Source organism: Diorhabda sublineata, chromosome 1, assembly GCF_026230105.1.
Source record: "Diorhabda sublineata isolate icDioSubl1.1 chromosome 1, icDioSubl1.1, whole genome shotgun sequence".
NCBI classification, from domain to species: domain Eukaryota; kingdom Metazoa; phylum Arthropoda; class Insecta; order Coleoptera; family Chrysomelidae; genus Diorhabda; species Diorhabda sublineata.
Window position 1 is genome coordinate 43875101 of NC_079474.1, and position 20596 is coordinate 43895696.

Below are 20596 nucleotides of genomic sequence, written 5' to 3' on the forward strand. Positions count from 1 at the left end.
AATGCAAATATACGGGAAGCACCCACTCTTAAAATTTATTGTTCATCAAGAAATAAACAGAGAAGAGACATTTATCTGGAAAATACCTGTGATCAATGACACCCAAAGTTAAAAGTTTTACCTTTCAACCACAAACGTTAAAGTAGTATCCCTGTAAATTATAGAAACTTACATTGAAGGGTGAGTAAACGTATTAAGAATAACAGTGCAAAACAATTGAAATCACTTAATAGATGTAATCTTCAACTCTCTTACTTTTTCACTCCTTGAATTCCAAATAATTTTTGGGCGTCTAAGTCAGCAGTGAATAAAACTATTAAAAACCAACCTCCAAATACTGCTGGATTATATGCTATATATTGCGATATATCGAGCTACACACATCGCTGCTTCGTCAAAAGAACCTAATCACCTTATACTCACAGATTCCCTTAGCTCAATCCAAACTCTTGAAAACATTCACACCACAAATTCCTCGGCAATCAAAATAAAACAGCAACTGCAATACACAAAAGATAACAAAAAAACAATGCATTTTGTTAGATCCCCTCACATACTGGAATAAAAGGAAACAAAGAGACAGACAAATGGTCAACGTACACATACTAGCTTCGTGAAGTGAAAGACTCCGTGAAACCAAGGTCAGTGCTACCGAAAAATCGAAGAGATGAAGTTCTTCTAACGCGTCTCCGTCTAGGCCATACGCGACTGACGCATAGCTACTTATTTGATGCTAAGCCTGAACCTAAATGTAACAACTATAATTGCACATTGACTACAAAACATATAATCGCAGAGTGTCCATCTTTTAATCCAGAAAGATCATCAAATCTACCACGGACAATATCTGAAATTTTAGGAACTTAATACAATATTCTAACCTCAAAAATTACCTCAGACAGATCTATCATAAACTTAATTTAACAATAAAATACTAACAGTTAATTCGTACTGTTAAAAATTAGATCGCTAATAATCAGTATACGGTTGATTTGAATTTTGTAATAAAAAAAAACTATTAAGAATAAATAGAATATGATATAATGAAATGATCTTTGTGTTGCATTCGTATTGAATGCACCAAATTATTTTTCTTAGTGTTATAAAAGAGAGTTTCTTATTGACGGACCTTTTGCTTTGTCTGTGCTAGTTATCGGTATTTTGTGAGCCGTGTAACCTACTGACAAGTTACAGCTGTGTTTTTGACAGTGGCACTGTAGCAGTGAAAAAAGAAAATTATTTTAGCATATTGAGGTAAAATTTATGCATTTAAATAATTTCATAATCTATTGTGATTAGTATTTTGTTATTCAAAATTTTTTATGCGTACCGCATTATGATTAATGTTATATAGCTTCAACTTTTATAATGTTTTAGCAGTGAATCACCTACCCTAATTTAGGTATAAATGGTAGGAATATATTTTGGTATATATATTAAAATATCAATCAAAAAGATAGTTTTCTAACATTATATAAATTTATGTTATTTTTCAGCTCAGTTTTTTTCACTATACTATGGTCAAATCAGATTTATAAATATTTTTTAAAGTCGTTTATAATAATTAATCAAAACTGTAATTGTTTGTTTTTCTAGAGATGGCAACATCGAAACTTAGCAATGAAGAGCAACTTAAACGCCTCATTTATGTATGTAATGTACGTCCAATATACTATTGTGGAGGACCAGAAAAGTACATGCCCATTTCAAAACTAAAGATAGATTTACTTGAGGCTATGTTGAAAAACAATTACATGGAATTGCTCAATGTTATAGAGTCGATTAATGATGATAAACTAATTCCTTACCGCACACAAATATTCAATGTATTGTGTTTTGCTTTGAGAATGGAAAATGCCACACCAGAGAAAAAAAATGCTATTTGTGCCTTGGCTAGAAAACTCATGAAAACTGAGACAGATTTTTTTGAGTTTGTAAAATATGCTTCTCGATTTCATAATAATAAACTTTCAAAAACTGTTAGAAAAGCAATAATTTCATATTATTCAAGCAAAAGCCCAGAAGAACTTGCTCAGTTTTATGTTACTGCTAAAAGTGTTCATGGAAGATCTCATAAGGATCTCATCAAATTGTGTCATATGCAATCAAAAACACCTGGTTTGTATTAAATTTCATTCTAAAATATTATCAAATTTATAATCAAAATAATTCTATTACAGAATTTATTTTAGATAAACTTTTACCAGCATTCTTTTTTAGAACATAACATAGTTATCAATTACATTTTGAAAAATAGTTATAAAGCAAATGAACCAGGACATCAGATACTGGAAGTTATGCGAAAGGTTGATACTTTAAGAAAAACTAGTGATCATAAAGTTGCTGTTCCATTGATACAGGAACTAAAAGCCACCATAAATCAAGTTGAACCAAAACTTAGAAAATCGGCTGAAGTAGGTCTTTATTTAATATTATGAATATATGATTTGTTTCCTTCTTTATCCACTTCAATCAAATCTGATTTTATACTATGATTGATTGAAAAAATTATAAACTCACTTTAAATGCACAGTGATTTTTCTTTATTCTTTTATGTTGCTTTTGTGTTTCTCCATCTTGTACTTTTTTATCATCTCTCAGTTCCTATTTTCTTTTTAAAAACATCCATGAAAACACATATTGATGTATTTACTAGTTTAATATGCCTTCTATTATAAATATACAAGGTAATCCAGAATAACATAAATTAATTTTTAGAGCAGGTAAGTACATTCAAATATGAGAACACTGTTATGTTATTTTTTCAAATATCTGCCAAACAGTTTTTGTTAGAGAGTTCATGATTATAGACTATAGGGAGATTCATTTCATTTTATTCTACATTATACAATGTCAATATGGGGTAGATTTGAAGGGTGAGTGACGATTATTATGTCACATTTTTAAGAGATCTTGTTTTTTTCATTGATTTAAACATTTTAAAAGTACCTTTTTTATGTTCTAAATATATTTGTGTTTTTTGGTACTTTTATTGTTGATCTCAGCTCCAATTGTACTTATTTTTTTTTAGTTGACTATTAATCGTGTTCAGTAATATTAGTTATATATAAATATTCGGGTTAGAACGTCCTGTGACGTTTTCCAATGCCCATTTACTATTGTTTTCTATTGCAGTCTTCCTCTTTTAGTCCTTACTCACTTATTGATGGTTTTATTTCTTCCATCCATGTTTTCCTTTGTTTCTGTCTTTTTTTTGTTTTTTTGGTTGTATCCATATCCATCTCATAGTAGTTTTGCTTCAGTCATTCTGTGAACATGTCCGTACCATATCAGTAGTTTCTTTTCTATTCATGTTATAACTGTCTTTTTTACACCCATTTGTTTCTTAATTCTCTCATCAGTGACTTTTTCTAAATGTCTTAAGTGTTCTTATTGCGTCCATCTCAGTACCTTTTATTTTACCTTTCATTTTATCTTTTAGTCTCCACATTTCTAATCCATATATTAAAGTGCTTTTGATCATGGTGTCACAAATTCTCGTTTTTCTTTATTTGCATATCTTTGTGCTCCATAGAATTTTATTATGAAATATTGTTTATTCTTGATTTTATTTCACCGTCATCCGTCCATTCTTTATTATAATCTACGCCTAAATATCTATAGCTATCATATTTTTTTATTGTTTCACTATTTTCCAGAAATATTCGGGGTATCTTCACCGATGCAGATATATTGTGTTTTTGTAATATTGATTTGAAGACCGCATTTTCTTTTTTTTCGCCTTGTAGTCAAGAACCTCTTTCTCGTTTGCACATCTCATCTGATCATCAGTGAATTGTAGATTGTCAAGTATCTTTGATACCTGATTAATTTGTTATCCTGAAAAAAATTAATTTTTATTGGCTTTGTAGGTTTGGAGCGCGGTACTGTTGAATATGTCTTTAAAAGAGGTATTACCAACATTGACAAAACTTTATAAGCTTGGATTCCTGAAAAAGGATTCTCCAATTCTTGCTAGAGTTACAGAGATATTAACCAATGGAGATAATATAAAATCGAGTGGTATCCATCCCTTGGAAGTCTTTATATACATGAAAAATTTCGAAAGGGGTGGAAAGTAAGTGGATCAGTCTTTGTTGATATGTTATTGTTAAATTTTGAAATGTTTTAGACCTTTGGATGCAAAATTACTCCAGCATTTGCAATTAGAGAAGAAACTCACAGAGGAGGAATTGAAAAAATTGAGAACACCACATGAGGTTAAGTGCCCCATTGTTCTAAGTAATCTACAGAAATGTATGAACATATCTTGTAATAATATTCAATCTTTCGGAAAAAGATATCTAATCACAATTGATACTACAGCAAAAACGGAAACCCCATGTTTGTGTAATAAAAACATTACCGGCATTGAAGCAGCATCAGCTTTCGTCTGGTTTCTATTAAGAACAGAAAAAGATGTTACAGTGGCTGTTTTTAAAGATAAAGATGTAGCAATTATTCCTCTTGATAAAAGTAAGTCCTCCAATTTATTCAACAAAACAATTAATAAAAAAATCATTTTATTGTCGCCTATCATTTTCGATACAAGCGTTTATTCTTTGAAGAGTAGATTGAACAGCAGTCTCAATTTCTGCTCTCAAAATACTCTGAATGGCGTTTCATATTCTCTCGATCATGTTATCTCTAGTAGTGGGTCTAATTGCACAAACAAGGTCTTTATCCGGCCCCAGAGATAGAAATCTAAGATGGTTAAGTCTGGTGACCTGGCTGGCCAAAAAAATAGGCCTCCACCTTCTCTCTACCTATCAGGGTAAGCATTATCTAAAAATTCTCTAGCTTGACTGGAGAAATGCGGTGGACACCCATCGTGCTGAAACAACATAGACCAACGAGTTGCTAGTGATATATCTTCTAGAAGAAGTGGTAATTCATCCCTTATAAAATTTAGGCAACGTGGGTTATTCTGTGACCAATAGTGCATATTATGCCGGTTAACCGTATCATCACTACTAAATATAGCTTTGTCTGACCACAAAATACGTGACAGTAATTGAGGGTCGTCATATACCATATGTAGTAACCACTGTAATCAGTTGCAATAATCCAACTTTCTGTCGTAATCACGATCAACCAATTGTTGATGCAGTACTATATGATATGAATGAAATCTTAAAGAAATATAATGTCCAATTAAATATCTTTCCGGAATGATAAATAAATTATTATGTTAACATATAACCATGCCCACAAATAATATTATGCGGGTAATTTTGTTTAAGAAACATATCTTTTTTTATAATTTGAAAACATATTCTTTCGATTCACATTTATCAACAACTTAAATTTTTAGAAAGTCATATCAATGAGTATGTTAACAAACTAAAAGAAAACAAGAGTCAGTTCTTAGTGATGGCATCGCCAATAGAATGGGCGACAGCAAATAAAAAACATTTTGATGTGTTTTTAAATTTCGTCCATCACAAAGATTATTACACTGACGCTCCTAAGGAAGTTAGGGACAAAATGGCTAAACCAGTGGAGGCCTTACAGAAATACAGAAAAAAGCTCAACCATCCAAATGCAAAGTAAGTGACATTTGTATTTGAATAAATTATGTATAAGATTTGAAAGATCTTTTAACAAAATTTGTTACTTGAAAATTTTTATTTTACCAATTTGCAATTAGCTGGTGCTTAGAGATGTGAAGTTCTATTATTAGTTATAAAAAAATTACAGTGAAACCTGTACCACCTCTCTATGTTGATTGAAATTTGTTAGTTGTATGGTTGATTACCACTTTTTAGTAAGCTCCAATCTCTGTAACTCGACCAGTGATGTTTTCTTGAATTTGCTTTCCTCCCTGTTTTCTCCAACTGGTTTTCAGAAATTTCTTGATTATTTATTCTGATTATCTAACTAAAATTCACCCCCCTCGTGCTACTTTATTTATTCTTTATATCCAATATGCGCGTTATCTGAGATCAATCGAGAAGGGAGGAAAAGAAAAAAATGTTATTTTTTTCTGAGTATTTAAAAGTGCTAGATGAGTGCATTGAGAATTGGTTTTTAGATAAAAATCTGTTATTATCTTGAATGTGAATATTATATGTGCAATGACAGTCATAAAATTAAATTTAATCAGTTATAGTTATTTGAACGTTTGTTATATTTTAGTTTACTAATTTATTCCTAATATTGTGTTGTATTATATTATCTAAAAATTCCTTAAGTTGACCACCTCCGTATGTTGACCTCTTAGTTACAGTCTCTTAGATAGTCAAGTTATCGAGATTCTTCATTTTAATTAATTTTCTTTATAAGTAGATATCCATGGAAATTGAATATTCACCTTCGTATGTTGACTTCTTAACCACAGTCTCTTATATGGTCAAGTTTAGACATTCTACTCTATCTTCATTTTAATTCATTTTGTGTATCAATAGATATGGATGGAATATTCTATTACTTCAAACTTTATAATCCCAGTCTATAAAAATACTTAATTTAAGTTGTTTTGAAGAATAATATGATACTTATAAATAAATATAAGTTATCCAAAATCATGTACATCAATTTCTAAGTGTGGGACAGAGTTATAATATTTGTAGGTCAGAGGTAAACCGTCATAAGTGCATTTTTTTCACTTCACTTCACTTTTTACCTCAAGTGACTCATTTTTGATGGATCTTTATCGAAGAAAATTATTCTACATGGAAAATAATATATGACTATATTTCACCTACAATCTTATTATACATGTAGGATAATTTTCCTCGAAGAAAATCAATCAAAAATGTGTCACTTAAGGTAAAAATCTCAAAAGTGGAAAAAATGCACTTATGATGGTTTACCTGTGACTTACAGAATCATTTTCTATTAAGGATGAAGATCTTTGGCAGCTAGAGCCATTGTACATCCTGAACTTTTCAAATGAAGTGGGGTTTATAAATTATTTGTAAATACTGTGCATCTCCAGAGTTGCAGCATGAAAGAGGGCACATTAGATCCTTTCGGATTACATACATACACACCACTACTGGAAATTGTCAATAATTAATCAAGTATTGTGTGTTGAGTGGCAAATATAAACGTTGAAAAATTGAAAATAGTAATAATGAAATTCGATAAAGCAATTGTATAATACACACAGTAAAAATATTAGAGATTATTCTTCTCAGATTGGCTACCATACCAAAGACACAAGGACAAGTTACATATCATTTATTTTGTTATAAACATTTTATTGTACATCTACTAAATCTTTTATTATTATTAGGTTAGTTACTTTTCTTCTGTCATCTCCGGGTCTAACGATTTCCGATGGTTCTCCTAATGTTCTAGATGTCTGTGGCTTTGACAACGGCGTCCCGAAACTAGTGGAAGCCTTCTGTCGCGGTCATTTCTGTTGAATTTTGACACAAACTGACTATAAACACTAAATCCGATCTAAAAAAAAGTGTTCATTGAAATTTTATATTTTTTTTACGACGCTCGAATAATGCTAGTGATAAAAACGCAAAACTTTTTCCCATGACATTGAAAATATTCGAACGTTTTTGATATTGCAATATCATATACTAGACTCAACTAAACTCATAAAGCCGGTTCACGAAAACAAACAGAAATATTCACATAGTTCTGGTCATTTCTATCTATCTACCGATAGGAATTGAGAATATCCTCATGTTTATTATAGTTTTGTAATAATATAGTTTCTATTATAAAACTATAGTAGTTCTTATTAAAAATATAATAGAGAGGTTGACTTTAGCGGCTTTTTAGAATTATATTCGCTTTAAGGAAGGGTTTTGTCAACTTTTATTTTATTTCTATATGATTTCGAAGTAAAATGAACTGTTTTCATCATCTGTTTAAATATAAAATAATATTATTTCTTCCTTTTCATCGATTTTGAATAGCTATTCAGTTTCACTGTTCCTAAAACTGAAAACTGTTTTCAAAAACTTATTTTATCGATCTTGTAAATGTTTTTGAATTTAGTCTGGTACGAGTAAATTGACACGCACACACGCTAACGTATGTGATATTTTCAATTTTATTTATTTATTTTTTTGATAGTATTTATATTATTCGGAAATAAAAATGTGTGTTTTTATTTTCAAAAAATTATTTCTGTTGAATTTTTGAGAAGTTTTTTTATAAAAATATCTCCTATAGTATTAATATAATGAGAAAAATCGAAATATCTCCTGATTGCAAGAGAAAATTTAATAAATGTTTAGAATAGTATTTCCGGAGGTATTTTTATAAAAATTATTAAGACACATACGTTTTTATTGCGTTTTTTTCTTGAATCCAAATTTTGTTTTGAAACTAAAAATGTAGAAACTGCCTTTTTACAGTATCTACCACATTTTTCTGCAACATGTATCAATGTAATGGTAAATAAAAGTACATATAAGTCCAACTTCTCTGACTAATGACTATAAATTATAAATAAATAATCATCTATAAACTAGTGATGACATATCTTCATTATTAGTCGTTTTAATGAGCATTTGATGAATAATTTTACTTTACATATGTGTAATAAAGATTTTTCTAAATAAATAAATTCTTATTTACTTCTATAATTTCTTGGATGGTATAAAGATTATAAAAATGTTTCAAAAAGTCTACCAAAGTCTACTTTGAGTTCGACTGTGGGTTAAAGGAAAGTGTCTGCGTAGACTACTAGTATATAATTGCAGTCATCTGTCAGAGTCATTGAAAATACTAATAGGTCTTACATGCTCTTGGGTATGTGGATTAATCTTTTTTCTGTTCACTACATATTATTTTGTTTAAATAATTATTTTTCGTCTCTGGTTTGTTGTTAGTTACATTTATCCGTGTTTATAATAATTGTACGAGTGATTCAGCATGAAAAAAGTTTTAGCGGTACAATTTTTGCATATTTTTTGTATGCCTAAGTGTACTTAGTGGTAATTTGAGTTAACAATATCTTAAGTTGCTAACCATCTATACCAGGGGTCTCCAAACTACGGCCCGCGACAGCCAAAGTTTTGACTGAGAATGAATGCGAAGAAAGATGATTACTCAGTTTTATTTACTTGCAAGGTAAAAATTTAATGACGATGAAAACTTAACTAAAGCATCTATGTTTAAGCATATAACAAATAACAAACAAATATAAAATGAATACCAACTAATAAAACAAAAAAAAACAATAATGATTTATGGAATTGTGATTTTTTTCCGAAAATTGTTTGTAGTTTTAATTTTAAATTAATTTTACTTGTACCAATTATTTAAAGATATTTGAGATGAACATCGGTCAATTTACTTAATTTCACAATTAAAATTAAAATTCGGCCCTTGGAACATACAAAAAAATTATTCTGGTTTGAAGGCCTCAAAGTTTGTAGACTCCTGACCTATACCATATAAATGTTTTTAATTTACCATTACTATGACTAAAACGATTTTTTTCCTACGACGTTATTGTTTTATTTATAAAAAGAAAACATTTGACTTTTAGGTTATATGTGATTTGCTAGAGTCGTAGGAATATCGAGTTTTTTTCGTAAAAGAAAAGGCTGTTGGTATAGCTTTAAGTAACTTTCTGCATTAAGTAACTTATTTCAGGGAAATCGAACGTGAGAGTTTTTTATTACAAAAAACATTAATTGACGTTAGAGTTAATAGTTACATTTATGTTAAGATCAATATTTATATGTTTTTAAAGATGTATTTTGGCAGCTGACCTAATAAATGAAATTGCATAACCGTTTTCTATTTTTCTTGTACCCTTTTTTCACCTATATAATACAGAGATCACTATTTTTTGTCACAACTATACCTGAAACATAGTGAATGGTTTTTCTAGTAATATGGAGAGCTTGGTTTCTTGCATTGCCATCTCAGGAAGCATCTGATTAAACAGAAATTGACAAATGCAAATTCTGTGGGGAAGATTACCTGTCTTGTCATAACAAATGTAGAAAATGCTTTGAACGGGGAATTTGTAGAAGTTAGATAGTGACCTCCTTGAAACCACTTCATATGTAAGAATTCATAAAGGCTCTGGAACTGGATGGCAACGACATAAGTCTCTAATGGGGAATACAATAGACCTTGACCTGTCTTTAAGCGTTGGCTATCTCCATGACAATTGGGTTAAATTAGTCTCTATCTGTCACTAGAAGGAATATTTGCTGTATTTCCAGTCCTACCTCGTAAATTACTTTATTCTTGGTGAAAACCGTATGTGAAAATTCGTGCAGTCTTTTATCGCAAATAGATAGTTTACTTGTTTCATTATGCTTGAAGCACTACTATTCCCAAGGAGAATTATTTCATATTTTGCTCAATTTTTCAAAACGCTTCTTTTCTATTTTGGACAAGTTTGTATTTCATTTTATATGTAACCAAGACTAATATACACTCCGTAACACTAAAGTCAGGATGGTAAGGTTAGGTTATTAGATAATGCGTTAATAAAATTCCAAGTGTGTTAATTGGAATTGGAAAAGTTTGAAATACAAGATTTTTCGAAATTCCAGTAAAAGTAATTGCGAAATTTAGATAAAAAAAAATGTTTACCTTTAGGTGGAGGATAGTGAAGGCTATTGTGGCATTCATTCCCATATATTACAAAATAATCAATTAAAAGATTATCGTTTGAATAGATTTAGAGGTTTTTTGGGGAATATTCACCTTCATGCAGATGCAGGTAGTACATTAAGAATTTAAATAACAAGAATCTAAACAAATACAAATTTTTTCTATTATAAAAAAAAATCGACCAGTCCAATAATCCAAGCCACGCTGTTGCAGTATTATTAATCTGGGAAACACGAACGTGTTCTGCGCGCTCTTTCGATGACCTACATTATAATTCCGGGGATTTAAAATAGTGTGCCGTGATTTAACTCGATAAGTTCGCTGTATTCAGTCTAGCGCAATGCGTATAACACAGTGGGTTAGGTCTCGAGTAAATACATTGTTTTACTACTCTCCGAACATATTGGACTGGAAACTTTAATAAAATTTGTGCGATTTTGTACTGCATGGAAGTTGTTTTTAACTGAATATGTATCGAAGATATTTGTCATTATTGAATATTATTATAGAAAAAACTGTTGAAGTAGGAGAAAAGCTACACAAGATATTTCTGGCAAAAACGAGTGAATTTGATGGTAACAAAAAAATAAATTATTTGCTTTTCATCGCTTAGTTTTGGGGCCCATCTAGAGCACTTTAGATTGGAGATAAGAAGACAAGAAAGCTCCAAAAGCCATCTTCCTAATTGCATGGAATATGCGTTATTAACATCAATATAATAGATCTATTAGATTATATTCTATTAGTTGAATATACAAAGGCATACGAAAAGGTGTCAAAAGAATTGTTACATATTGTCATAAATTATTAATTGCATTAAATATTCGATAATCGTGAGATTTATAACCTTTTCAGCTCAATTATATGCAACTCGAAGTGAGTCCCGATAGATACTTTAAGTTAGTGAACAATTTCTCAACATAGTTATTGAAAGTGGTCAATTTCTAAGTCATTCGTGACATTTTTGAAAATTTACATTGCCAATTTTCCTTAAAGAAAAAAACAATAGTCGTATACCGTTCATCATTAATATTAGGTTCCGAGTAAATATTTTCCATTATAGCGAATTTTTTTTAAAGCATTAAAAGTGAATGTAAAGTTTTCGGTAATGACGTAAAGTAGTGCTTGGTGATTCATATATTTCTTGTGTGGCAACAGCAAATAAAACTTCAAATACAATTGCGTATTTATTATATTTTAACGATACATTGTATAAAATATAAAAACGTAAATAATTAACTTCCATAAATATAATAAAAAAATTACTAACAATGTGAGTAACCCTATTAAATCAAAACACCACAAACACTTAGTAAGATTGTTCAGCAATAAACAAAGTTATAAAGAAACTGCAAATTTTCTAATATAGGTCCTCTCAATGACATTATTAATGATAACTACCGCCATAAACTACTTCATATCGGTAGCAATTCTGTCTTGTTAGTAGTTTTATGTGCATGTAACAAATCATTTGTAGTGTAGACTTGTGTCAGCCTAACTATGATATGGTTCTGTAAGAAAATTCGAAATACAGTAGGGCCTCGATTATTAGGACTCCTGCTTGTTCGGTGATCGATGTAATACGGCCAGGCAATGGGCTTTGCGGTGGAGGCAGGAGGATATAGGTGCGGGCTATAGATGAATCACATCCTGAGCTGACATGAGCCAATGCGTCGTCAGTTTTTGTTTATCGCCTTTTTGCGCGCTTGCTAACATCATGGCGCCGTCACGTAATCATTCAACATTAACATTTAAAGACAAATTGTGGATTATAGAAATGTTAGACAAAGGTGACAGACAGCTCTTCTGTCGTTGCTCGCAAGTTTGGTATAAGCAGGTCAACTGTAGACGACATGAAAGAAAAACAAAGATAAAATCTTGAAGTTTGTTAGCCTAACAGAACGTGGTCCCGGTGTATGAAAAACATTGAGAAATCGGAAAATCCTATTTTACAAAATGCTTTGTTTGCGTGGTTTTTGCAACAAATGCGATTGCATGTTCCTGTAAGTGGTTATATGATTTGTGAGGAAGCTCGCAAGTCGGAGATGGTTAGACAAATTTGGATAATAATGAGTTAGTTTAAAAATATAAACGAGTAATATCAATTTATAAAAAAATAATTGAAATATACTATTTGGTAACATTAAGATAGGAAGACCTTATGGACCCCTTATTAAGAGTTTTACTTTTTAATCATGCATTCGGATGAATTTGTAGTTAGAACAACGTACGGAATGAGGAAACATAAACTAAAAGAAGAAATTTTAATCACATTTGATTGTTGATATATATATATATATATATATATATATATATATATATATATATATATATATATATATATATATATATATATTTGTTCCCGCGGTCCGTCGCCATCTTTTGTCTGTTAATGTACCTCCTCAGGCACTGTTATTGTTGCATAATTGTCCTGGGCATCCATCAGCAGATGAACTTGTCTCTGAAGACGGCAACATTTTTTCAATGTTCTTGCCACCTAATACCACGCCGTCTATATAACCAATGGATCAGAACGTTATACAAAAGTGAAGTTAAATTAAGTTAAATTACTCACTTTTGGTTAACTGTCTTGCATTATGTTCTGAGAACCTCATGGACTCATTAAAATCGATAACATTAAAGGTCAGTTTTTATTTTGGCTAATTGCTGGGCCAATGTTAAGGCATCGCTAATCAACAAATCATGGAAGAATTGTTTTGCCTTTAGCCCAGCTTTTTAATAGGCGGAAGGGACCTAATGACCCTCAAATAAGTGAGGCAGAAGCTCCAGAATGGGTTGTTGGTGATTCTGAAAGAGAGTTACAGAGATACAAAGTCTTAATTGATGAGAAGATTATGCGAGCGGTAATGTGTGAGGACGATGAGCAAGATGAGGACAATAGCGTTGACATTCTCGCCTGTAAAAAGAGGGTAATTCAGAGGCAGTAGGAGCTTCAAAAACTGCTTCGAAATGGGCTGAAAATAACGAATTTGATAGCCACGAAGTTATGTTTCTCTGTCTACTTAGAGTGCGAAAATTATAAACAGAAGAGTATTAGGTACAGATTTTTTCAAGAAGAATTAATAATAATTAATTTTATTTTAACTTACTAATTTTGAACATGTACATTTTTGTCTTTATGCTTTAATGTGAAAAATTGATTAAAGAAACTAAGGTTGAGCATGTGTTTTATTAGCATTAAATATGGCATGCTATAATCCAGAAAGGGTCTTGTTTTTGCCTCTCCGGATTACCGAGGCCCTAATGTACATATATTCTCATATGCTTTCACAATTTCTCGAAGCCATTAAGCACATATCTTTTTACTTATGTGAGATTACAATCTTCAAACTAGTCAACTAAAATGTTTGACAAATCATTTTTACTCCACACATGTCAAACAAAATTTATGATATAGTTTTCTAAGAAAATACAAATACATGAATTCTTTTATACTTTCACAATTTCTCGAAGGCATTAAGCAGTTAGCCTACTGCCTACGTGAATACTTGTTGGATAAGATAAAATATTTTAAAATATCCAAAGACTAGTGTATAGTATGCTATAATTACTAATATTGCAATGATTGAAAAGACCTATAAACAATTGTTAAAGATTTGAGCTCACGTGCAACCTAGTTGCTTTTCAAGATACTATTTCATGTAATGACTAATTTGAAACTTACAAGGAAATGTAATAAAGACACCCAGAATTTTACTGATTAGTAGGTGAATAAGAACAAGATTGTCAGTAGTTTTAAGAACTAAAATTTCAATTTGTAACTTCTAGTAAGGGTTTCCAAATGTGTATAAAATTTTTCACTAACAGGAGATAAATATAGAGCACTTTCGTGAACCATCTAAACATAGGTAACCTGAAATATTAAAACAAAGATTCAGGAAACAAAATCAACTCATATCTTAAGGTTTCCGTCTTGAACATTGCATTTTTTCTACAAAATATAAAAATAAATTAACTTTTACACCAATCTTGAAAAAACATCTAAACATGTTCATGTTGAGACAGTCTGAATTGTGAAGAAATATTTTAATACCAGATCCGTTATGCCTATATGTCATTGAACTGAAATAAACTAGAGAGTTTTCAAACAGTTCTTAATTGAATTTATTCATTAGAAGAGAAAAACATTTATTAAAATGATGAAGAGAGCTTATTTTTTATTGGGAATATCGATAACAGACTTACCTACTAGAGTTTATATCATTATCAATGCTTTACAGCTAAAAATAATTCATATATAGGACAAGGAGACAAAATAACAGTCTTATTTAAAAATTATATCTGAAAGCTTTAAAGAAGCATCACTTTAAGTGAATTTTCACTCAAAGACCGGATAAGTTTCTATATGAGACGGGCTAGATAGCTTCATAGTCTGCTTCCAGAGATGGACTTGTAGTACCATAGAGAAATTCTTCGAGTTCGTCTTTGTGAGAATGAGAGGCTTCATCGCGAGAACGGCGTTTATTTTTTTTATCTGATTTTTTATCCGTTTCTTTGTGTTTATCCTTCTCTTTATCTTTTTTCTTTTTGTGTTTTCTTTCAGTCTGAAACAAACATTTTTATAATACATTCAACAATATGAAATTTTTATTAAAGGGTTCTTTAATTGGAATATTTTTTTTCTCACTCAATATTTCTACCAAAGAGTTATTTTTAATATAATTCTTTGAGCTTCACTTGTAGATATTTATGTAACTGAATCTTTAGACTCAATTTTAGAGTTTTTGAAACTTGAGTTGATTTAAAGTTTTGCACACTTGATGACAATACAATCATTTTCTAAATCAGTTCCTATATTCTTGCCAGGATAACCAGCATGTGACAGAATTTTTAGATTCAATTTTCACCCGCTTTAAATGTTCAGACATAGTCAAAATTTTGCAAACATACTTTTTTGATCTCCACTTGTATGTATTTATATAACTGAACGTTTGGACTCAATTTTTGAGTTTTCAAAATGTAATTTGATTTCAAATTTTGCACCTTTGATGTTTGGTAAACAATTTAAATTACCTTAGATTTATCTTTTTTCTCTTTTTTCACTGAACTGGATGAATGTACATCATCTCCATCACTTGTATTAGTTGGAAAACTTGTCCTCGTACTGAGTAGTTCCATGTGAGCATTAGATGAATTCACACTGTTGCTATCATCATAAACAGTGCTATTGCTATAATCTAATGTTTGACTCACTACAGAGTTATCTTCACCACCTAAAATTGTATAGCCTTAGAAAATTCCCATCAAAAGAAAAAATTTTTGGATATCTAACCTTCAGGTGATCTCCTCCATTTAGTATCTGCACCCATCCAAGCATCGTATGCATCTGAAGTAAGTTCTGATATTTCTGAATTTATGGTGGAATCAAATTCATCGGTTGTTTGTTTCATATCATAATCTTCTGGAATACTTTTTTCTATTTCATTTCCTCTGCTTTCATCTGATTTGATAAAGTGTTTAGACGGAGCTGCAAATAGGGATTCAACTTTTTTTGTGTGTTTGATAGGTTTGCTAAAAGCTATATCTTCATCAAAATCTTCTTGGAATTCAGAAACAAGAGGATTACCAGTATCAGTATCCCTAAAATAAGTAAATTATGATCAACCTATGCTGATATATTCAATTTACATATATTGTATGTAACTTACGTTCCAGAATCCCCTTCTTCTTTGATTTCCATCTGGGCATTAAGTTGTACATCATCCAAGAATCCTCCCAAATGTCCATTATCTGGACAAAATTCTTCAACAGATTTAATTGGACTTATTTCCAACTTCCTTATGTCTGGTATACCATCTACTATGTTATTTTCTGGTCCCCACTTTGATACAAAACCAGAACTCATACTGGAACTTTTTGAAATTTGAGGAATTGGTTTTTTTGGTATAGATAGAGCTGAGTTGCCATAGGGTATGGGTTTACCTAAACAAATATATTTGAAGGAATTTATATTGTTGATAAAAATATTTAATTACCTCCTCCTATAACTATGGAAGCACTTTGAGATCTCTTCATATCAGTCCGCCCAACATTAACTTGAGGTTTAAGTTGTTGTTGAGGTATATTGGCATTGGAATCTGCAACTTCTCTCCTTTTTTTAACCAAATTTTCTAAAAATTTTCCGTAATTAGCTTCATCAGAATTGCAGTACATATCCAATTCTTGTATTGTTACATTTGTTTCCAGATCATTTCTTTCGAGCTGCCTCAACAATGTTTCTTTTTGAAGCTGAAGGAATGGGAGATTGAAAAATTTATGAAGAATTTTCAGACCAAAGCCATTACGCATTGACGATTCTGAATGCCGTACTTGAGCAGAACGTGTTCTAGAAGGAAAATTTTGGCATTTACATTAATCTTTATAGTAGTTCTATGACTCTACCTATTAAATCGTCCCCATAAAAACACAAGGTTATTTGTGAGAAATCAAAGTTGATGTAAGGATTCTAGAATTACAATATATCAACTTTTATAAACCGTTATCAAAAGCTAATTTTTAATAATTTGGAATTTAAATTATATAAATTAATTTATTTATGTGCTTCTGAATGTTCTTGATTTTAGGTCTCTTCTGACGTACAATACTAAAAGAAGTCTAAATGTCATCTGTATTTAAAAAATTATAATAGAAACTAATTTTAAATCAGAAGAGACCTAAAATTAAGAATATTTAGAAGCATAAACATATGAAAAGGTCTAAGAAATAAATTTATTTGCCTTTGAGAGCTATATGTAACCTTCTAGTTTTAAGTGAACGAAATATACTTTAAAGGAAAGATACATACAACTTTTGAATGAAATTTAAAGGTAAATTTTCAATTTTATTATAAAACATAATCTTTATACTTACTCTGCAATAGATTCTATATAATAATTAATATGTTCAACAGTAATAGACCTATGATGAGACATATCACAATGATTAGATAAAATTATAATAGGAATGTGTCCAGGAACTTTTGGCAACTCTCTTTGTACATACTCAAATGTCCAGTTTTTGGTTAAATCAAGCATCATAATCACCTAAAAATTCTAATTTAGGAAAAAAATAATAATGGATATTTAATTTTTTTACCCCATTTGTTCCCTTGTAAACATCCAAAAATTCTGCATCAAGTGCGTGTTCTTCGTCAACCTCAAGTTGAGTATTTTCCAATTTTAAACCCTCGAAATGCTTTTTCTTTTTTCCTTTATCAACAACATCCCACACTTCTACTTTTACTATATCATCTGTAGCTTTGTAATTCCATTGAATCGAAGTTACTTGAATTTCATCTGTAGGAATGTATTCTTCGATAAATTTTTTACCTTGCAATCTATGAAACAGACATGTCTTCCCTACGTTTCTATCCCCTTTAATTACTATTTTCACTAAAAAATACAAACCGAGTAATAATAAGTCGAGAGTTAACAGTTATAGAAATACATACTGTTATATTGGACACCCCTTGCAAATTTTTTCTGTAAGGAAGACGACATTGCCTGATGGCTAACGGGTCGAGAAGATGTCGGCACATTGTTGGTTGAATTATCACCCTTGCTTGTAAACCTTTTAATAGCCGAAAACATTTTTATTGATATAACTGTTAATATTCACTTTTTCACTACACATTCCATATGGTTTTTTATTATTATTGTACTGATTATATCATTTGTTTCCAGTGATTCTTCTACATCATTATATAAAGCACATATAAAGTTTTTGTATGAAGTTAATCAAGTTATAAAAATATTTTTCTCAATTTCATTATTGTAATTTTATTAGACATGAAAGTTAATACAGTATTTTTCTTTTGACATATTTGACGTTTGTACGTTGACATTAACCATAGAATTCCCAATTGGGTAGAGTTCAACATTATGAATATTCCTTGGAATAAAAAAATTTGATATCAAAATTATTCAAAAATTAAAGTGAGATTCTCATAATACACTAATTTTCTATATCTTTAATATTATGGGGAAAAGCTTTAATCGTCATTACTGCGTATATATATCATATATCATATGTTAGAAGCTTATAAAAGTATTTGCCAACGTGATGTCTGCTTTAACGTATTAATTGAAATACTATAATACCGTTTATAAAGTTTATTTTCGCTTTCACAATACAACTTGTACTTTGAAAAACCGTGCTTGTTTCCTGCATATTATATAATGTTGTTTTTGTCAATGTATAAAAAAATTTACGTAAGTTTTATTTATTGTTCGAGTGAATAAATAAACAATTGACGGCTTCTAAAGTTGGTGTATACTACTTTCCAAACAATTTATATTTATCACTTACGCTCGATACCATTACAAGATATCGATGTCTAATAAGAAAACCTGATTCTTGTTTAACAAAATTCTATCATTGTATCGAAATATAAACATAACCTCGATATTCCTCAATCTCTATAATTTCGAATTTCGCAACGACCTCATACTAGTCCAATGATAATATTTTTCTGTTTTATAAAAGCTATAGCTACATAGATTTATAGAGCTGTGATATCTGATAAAAGTTCTTTCTTAGGAAAAATAATTCGGATTGATTGGTTACCCGCTAGATGCTTCAAGTTATTTTAGAGATACGTACATATTTATATTTCAGTTAGCCATATAAGAGACCCACCGAGAAACACCACTGCCCGTCTTACCGTGGAGAGCCATTGCGAGCTTATTAAGAAAATATTAAAATAATTTTCTGTAATTATTTGGACAGTCCACAGACTGGGAATAGTCTGTGGATTATAGTGTGATTTTATTCTTATGCTAATAATTATTTTTTAGTTTGCTTTGGTTTGCTTATTTTTCAGTTTTTTTAAACTGGGACTGCACGCTTGCGTAGTTCGCTCTCTAGCTCTACATTTCTTGCTATCATCTTGCAAAGGATAAAAAAATAAAATTATGAATCCTGGCGACATACAGCTTCTTAATAGAAGCTTATTACAAACCAAACTGTTTTTGTGCTTTTCTCTTATTGTGCCAGTATATTCGGTTAGGTGAAAGTATTTTTGGAAATAAAAACAAAATGGAAGAAAATGATTTGTGTTTTGTCAAAGGTCAACAAGCTGCTTTATTAGAATGTTTAAATTAGGTATAATAGAAAAGTACATATTTAAAACTAACCGAAACATTTAGTTGAACGCACTAAGAGCGCTTGTAGACGTCCGTTTTTTTCACCGGACAACGGACCGTCAATAAACGGCTATCCTTGTATACATATATTTTTTTACCGGATGGATGTTATATGGGACTGCCGTTTTACATGCGCTAGTTAATAGTCTTGAACTGGTAGGTAGGTAAAACTAAATTTTACAATTACTTTCGGATGAAGACGGAAACCTTTCAACTTTTATTAACAGCCATATATAATGAGGTGGTGCATCTGGCGTATATTGTGCGCCGGACCGATCTCCGGTGCATCCATTATAAATCATACACCACCGCGAATCCGGCAAAAAAACACGGTCCGTTGTCCGGTAAAAAAAAACGGACGTCTACAAGCGCTCTAACCACAAATCCACCTTTTCTGTAGTAGTAACCGCATACGGATTTGCAAGTGTTTATATAACAAGTGAACCATTTTTTCAACAAAGTCAATAACTATTATTTTTCTTTAGACTAATTCATTGGCGATGTTTCTCACAATATGTTGTAGAAAGATAAGAGGTTTGAAATAATTCTCTTCAATTTTCTTTCATTATATCTTCTTTTGAATGAATAAAATATAAAACTGCCGTTTTTGTGCTTATAAATCATGAAATGAAATTGCCATTTGTGAGATATTTATCCTCATCTGTAAACCAAAAAAATTCAACCTTCAGAAAGAAGAAGAAAAAAAGATATCGAAACAATGGGAAGCGATAACAAAGTTAATATTTTCGAACCGTTTATGGAGGCAAATAGTCCAGTCTAGTCGACTTTTTCTATTTATGATCAGTTTCTTTTGAAAATTCCTGGGACGAGTTCGGTTTTCTCTCTCTCTCTTTCTTATGCCGATTGATTTATGTTGTTGCTGATAATGTTTTCGATCGCGT

At 30.6% G+C, this 20596-nt stretch overlaps 2 protein-coding genes across 4 annotated transcripts; one reads left to right on the forward strand and one right to left on the reverse strand.

The window, feature by feature from the left end:
- The first annotated feature begins 773 nt into the window (after positions 1–773).
- LOC130450871 (RNA-binding protein RO60) lies at positions 774–9714 on the forward strand. 2 transcript variants are annotated; one of them, XM_056789573.1, is made up of 7 exons: positions 774–1254; positions 1597–2118; positions 2221–2414; positions 3873–4078; positions 4133–4476; positions 5315–5549; positions 7241–9714. In XM_056789573.1, the coding sequence occupies exons 2-7, from the start codon at positions 1599–1601 to the stop codon at positions 7371–7373; spliced, it is 1632 nt and encodes a 543-aa protein (XP_056645551.1). In that variant the 5' UTR covers positions 774–1254; positions 1597–1598; the 3' UTR covers positions 7374–9714. The 2 variants fall into 2 exon arrangements, with proteins under 2 accessions (XP_056645551.1, XP_056645558.1); XM_056789580.1 differs by having other exon boundaries at positions 1214–1411.
- A 2017-nt stretch (positions 9715–11731) lies between these two features.
- On the reverse strand, positions 11732–18410 carry LOC130450885 (rab-like protein 6). 2 transcript variants are annotated; one of them, XR_008910639.1, is made up of 9 exons: positions 18002–18368; positions 17647–17942; positions 17422–17594; positions 16548–16897; positions 16221–16494; positions 15845–16152; positions 15586–15785; positions 14758–15116; positions 11732–14425 (listed from the first exon to the last, which is right to left on the reverse strand). XR_008910639.1 is itself a non-coding variant. In XM_056789591.1 (8 exons), exons 1-8 carry the CDS (start codon positions 18138–18140, stop codon positions 14928–14930), a joined length of 1929 nt encoding a protein of 642 aa, XP_056645569.1. In that variant the 5' UTR covers positions 18141–18410; the 3' UTR covers positions 11732–14927. The 2 variants fall into 2 exon arrangements, 1 of the variants encoding a protein (XP_056645569.1); XM_056789591.1 differs by having other exon boundaries at positions 11732–15116; positions 18002–18410.
- Positions 18411–20596: the final 2186 nt, after the last annotated feature.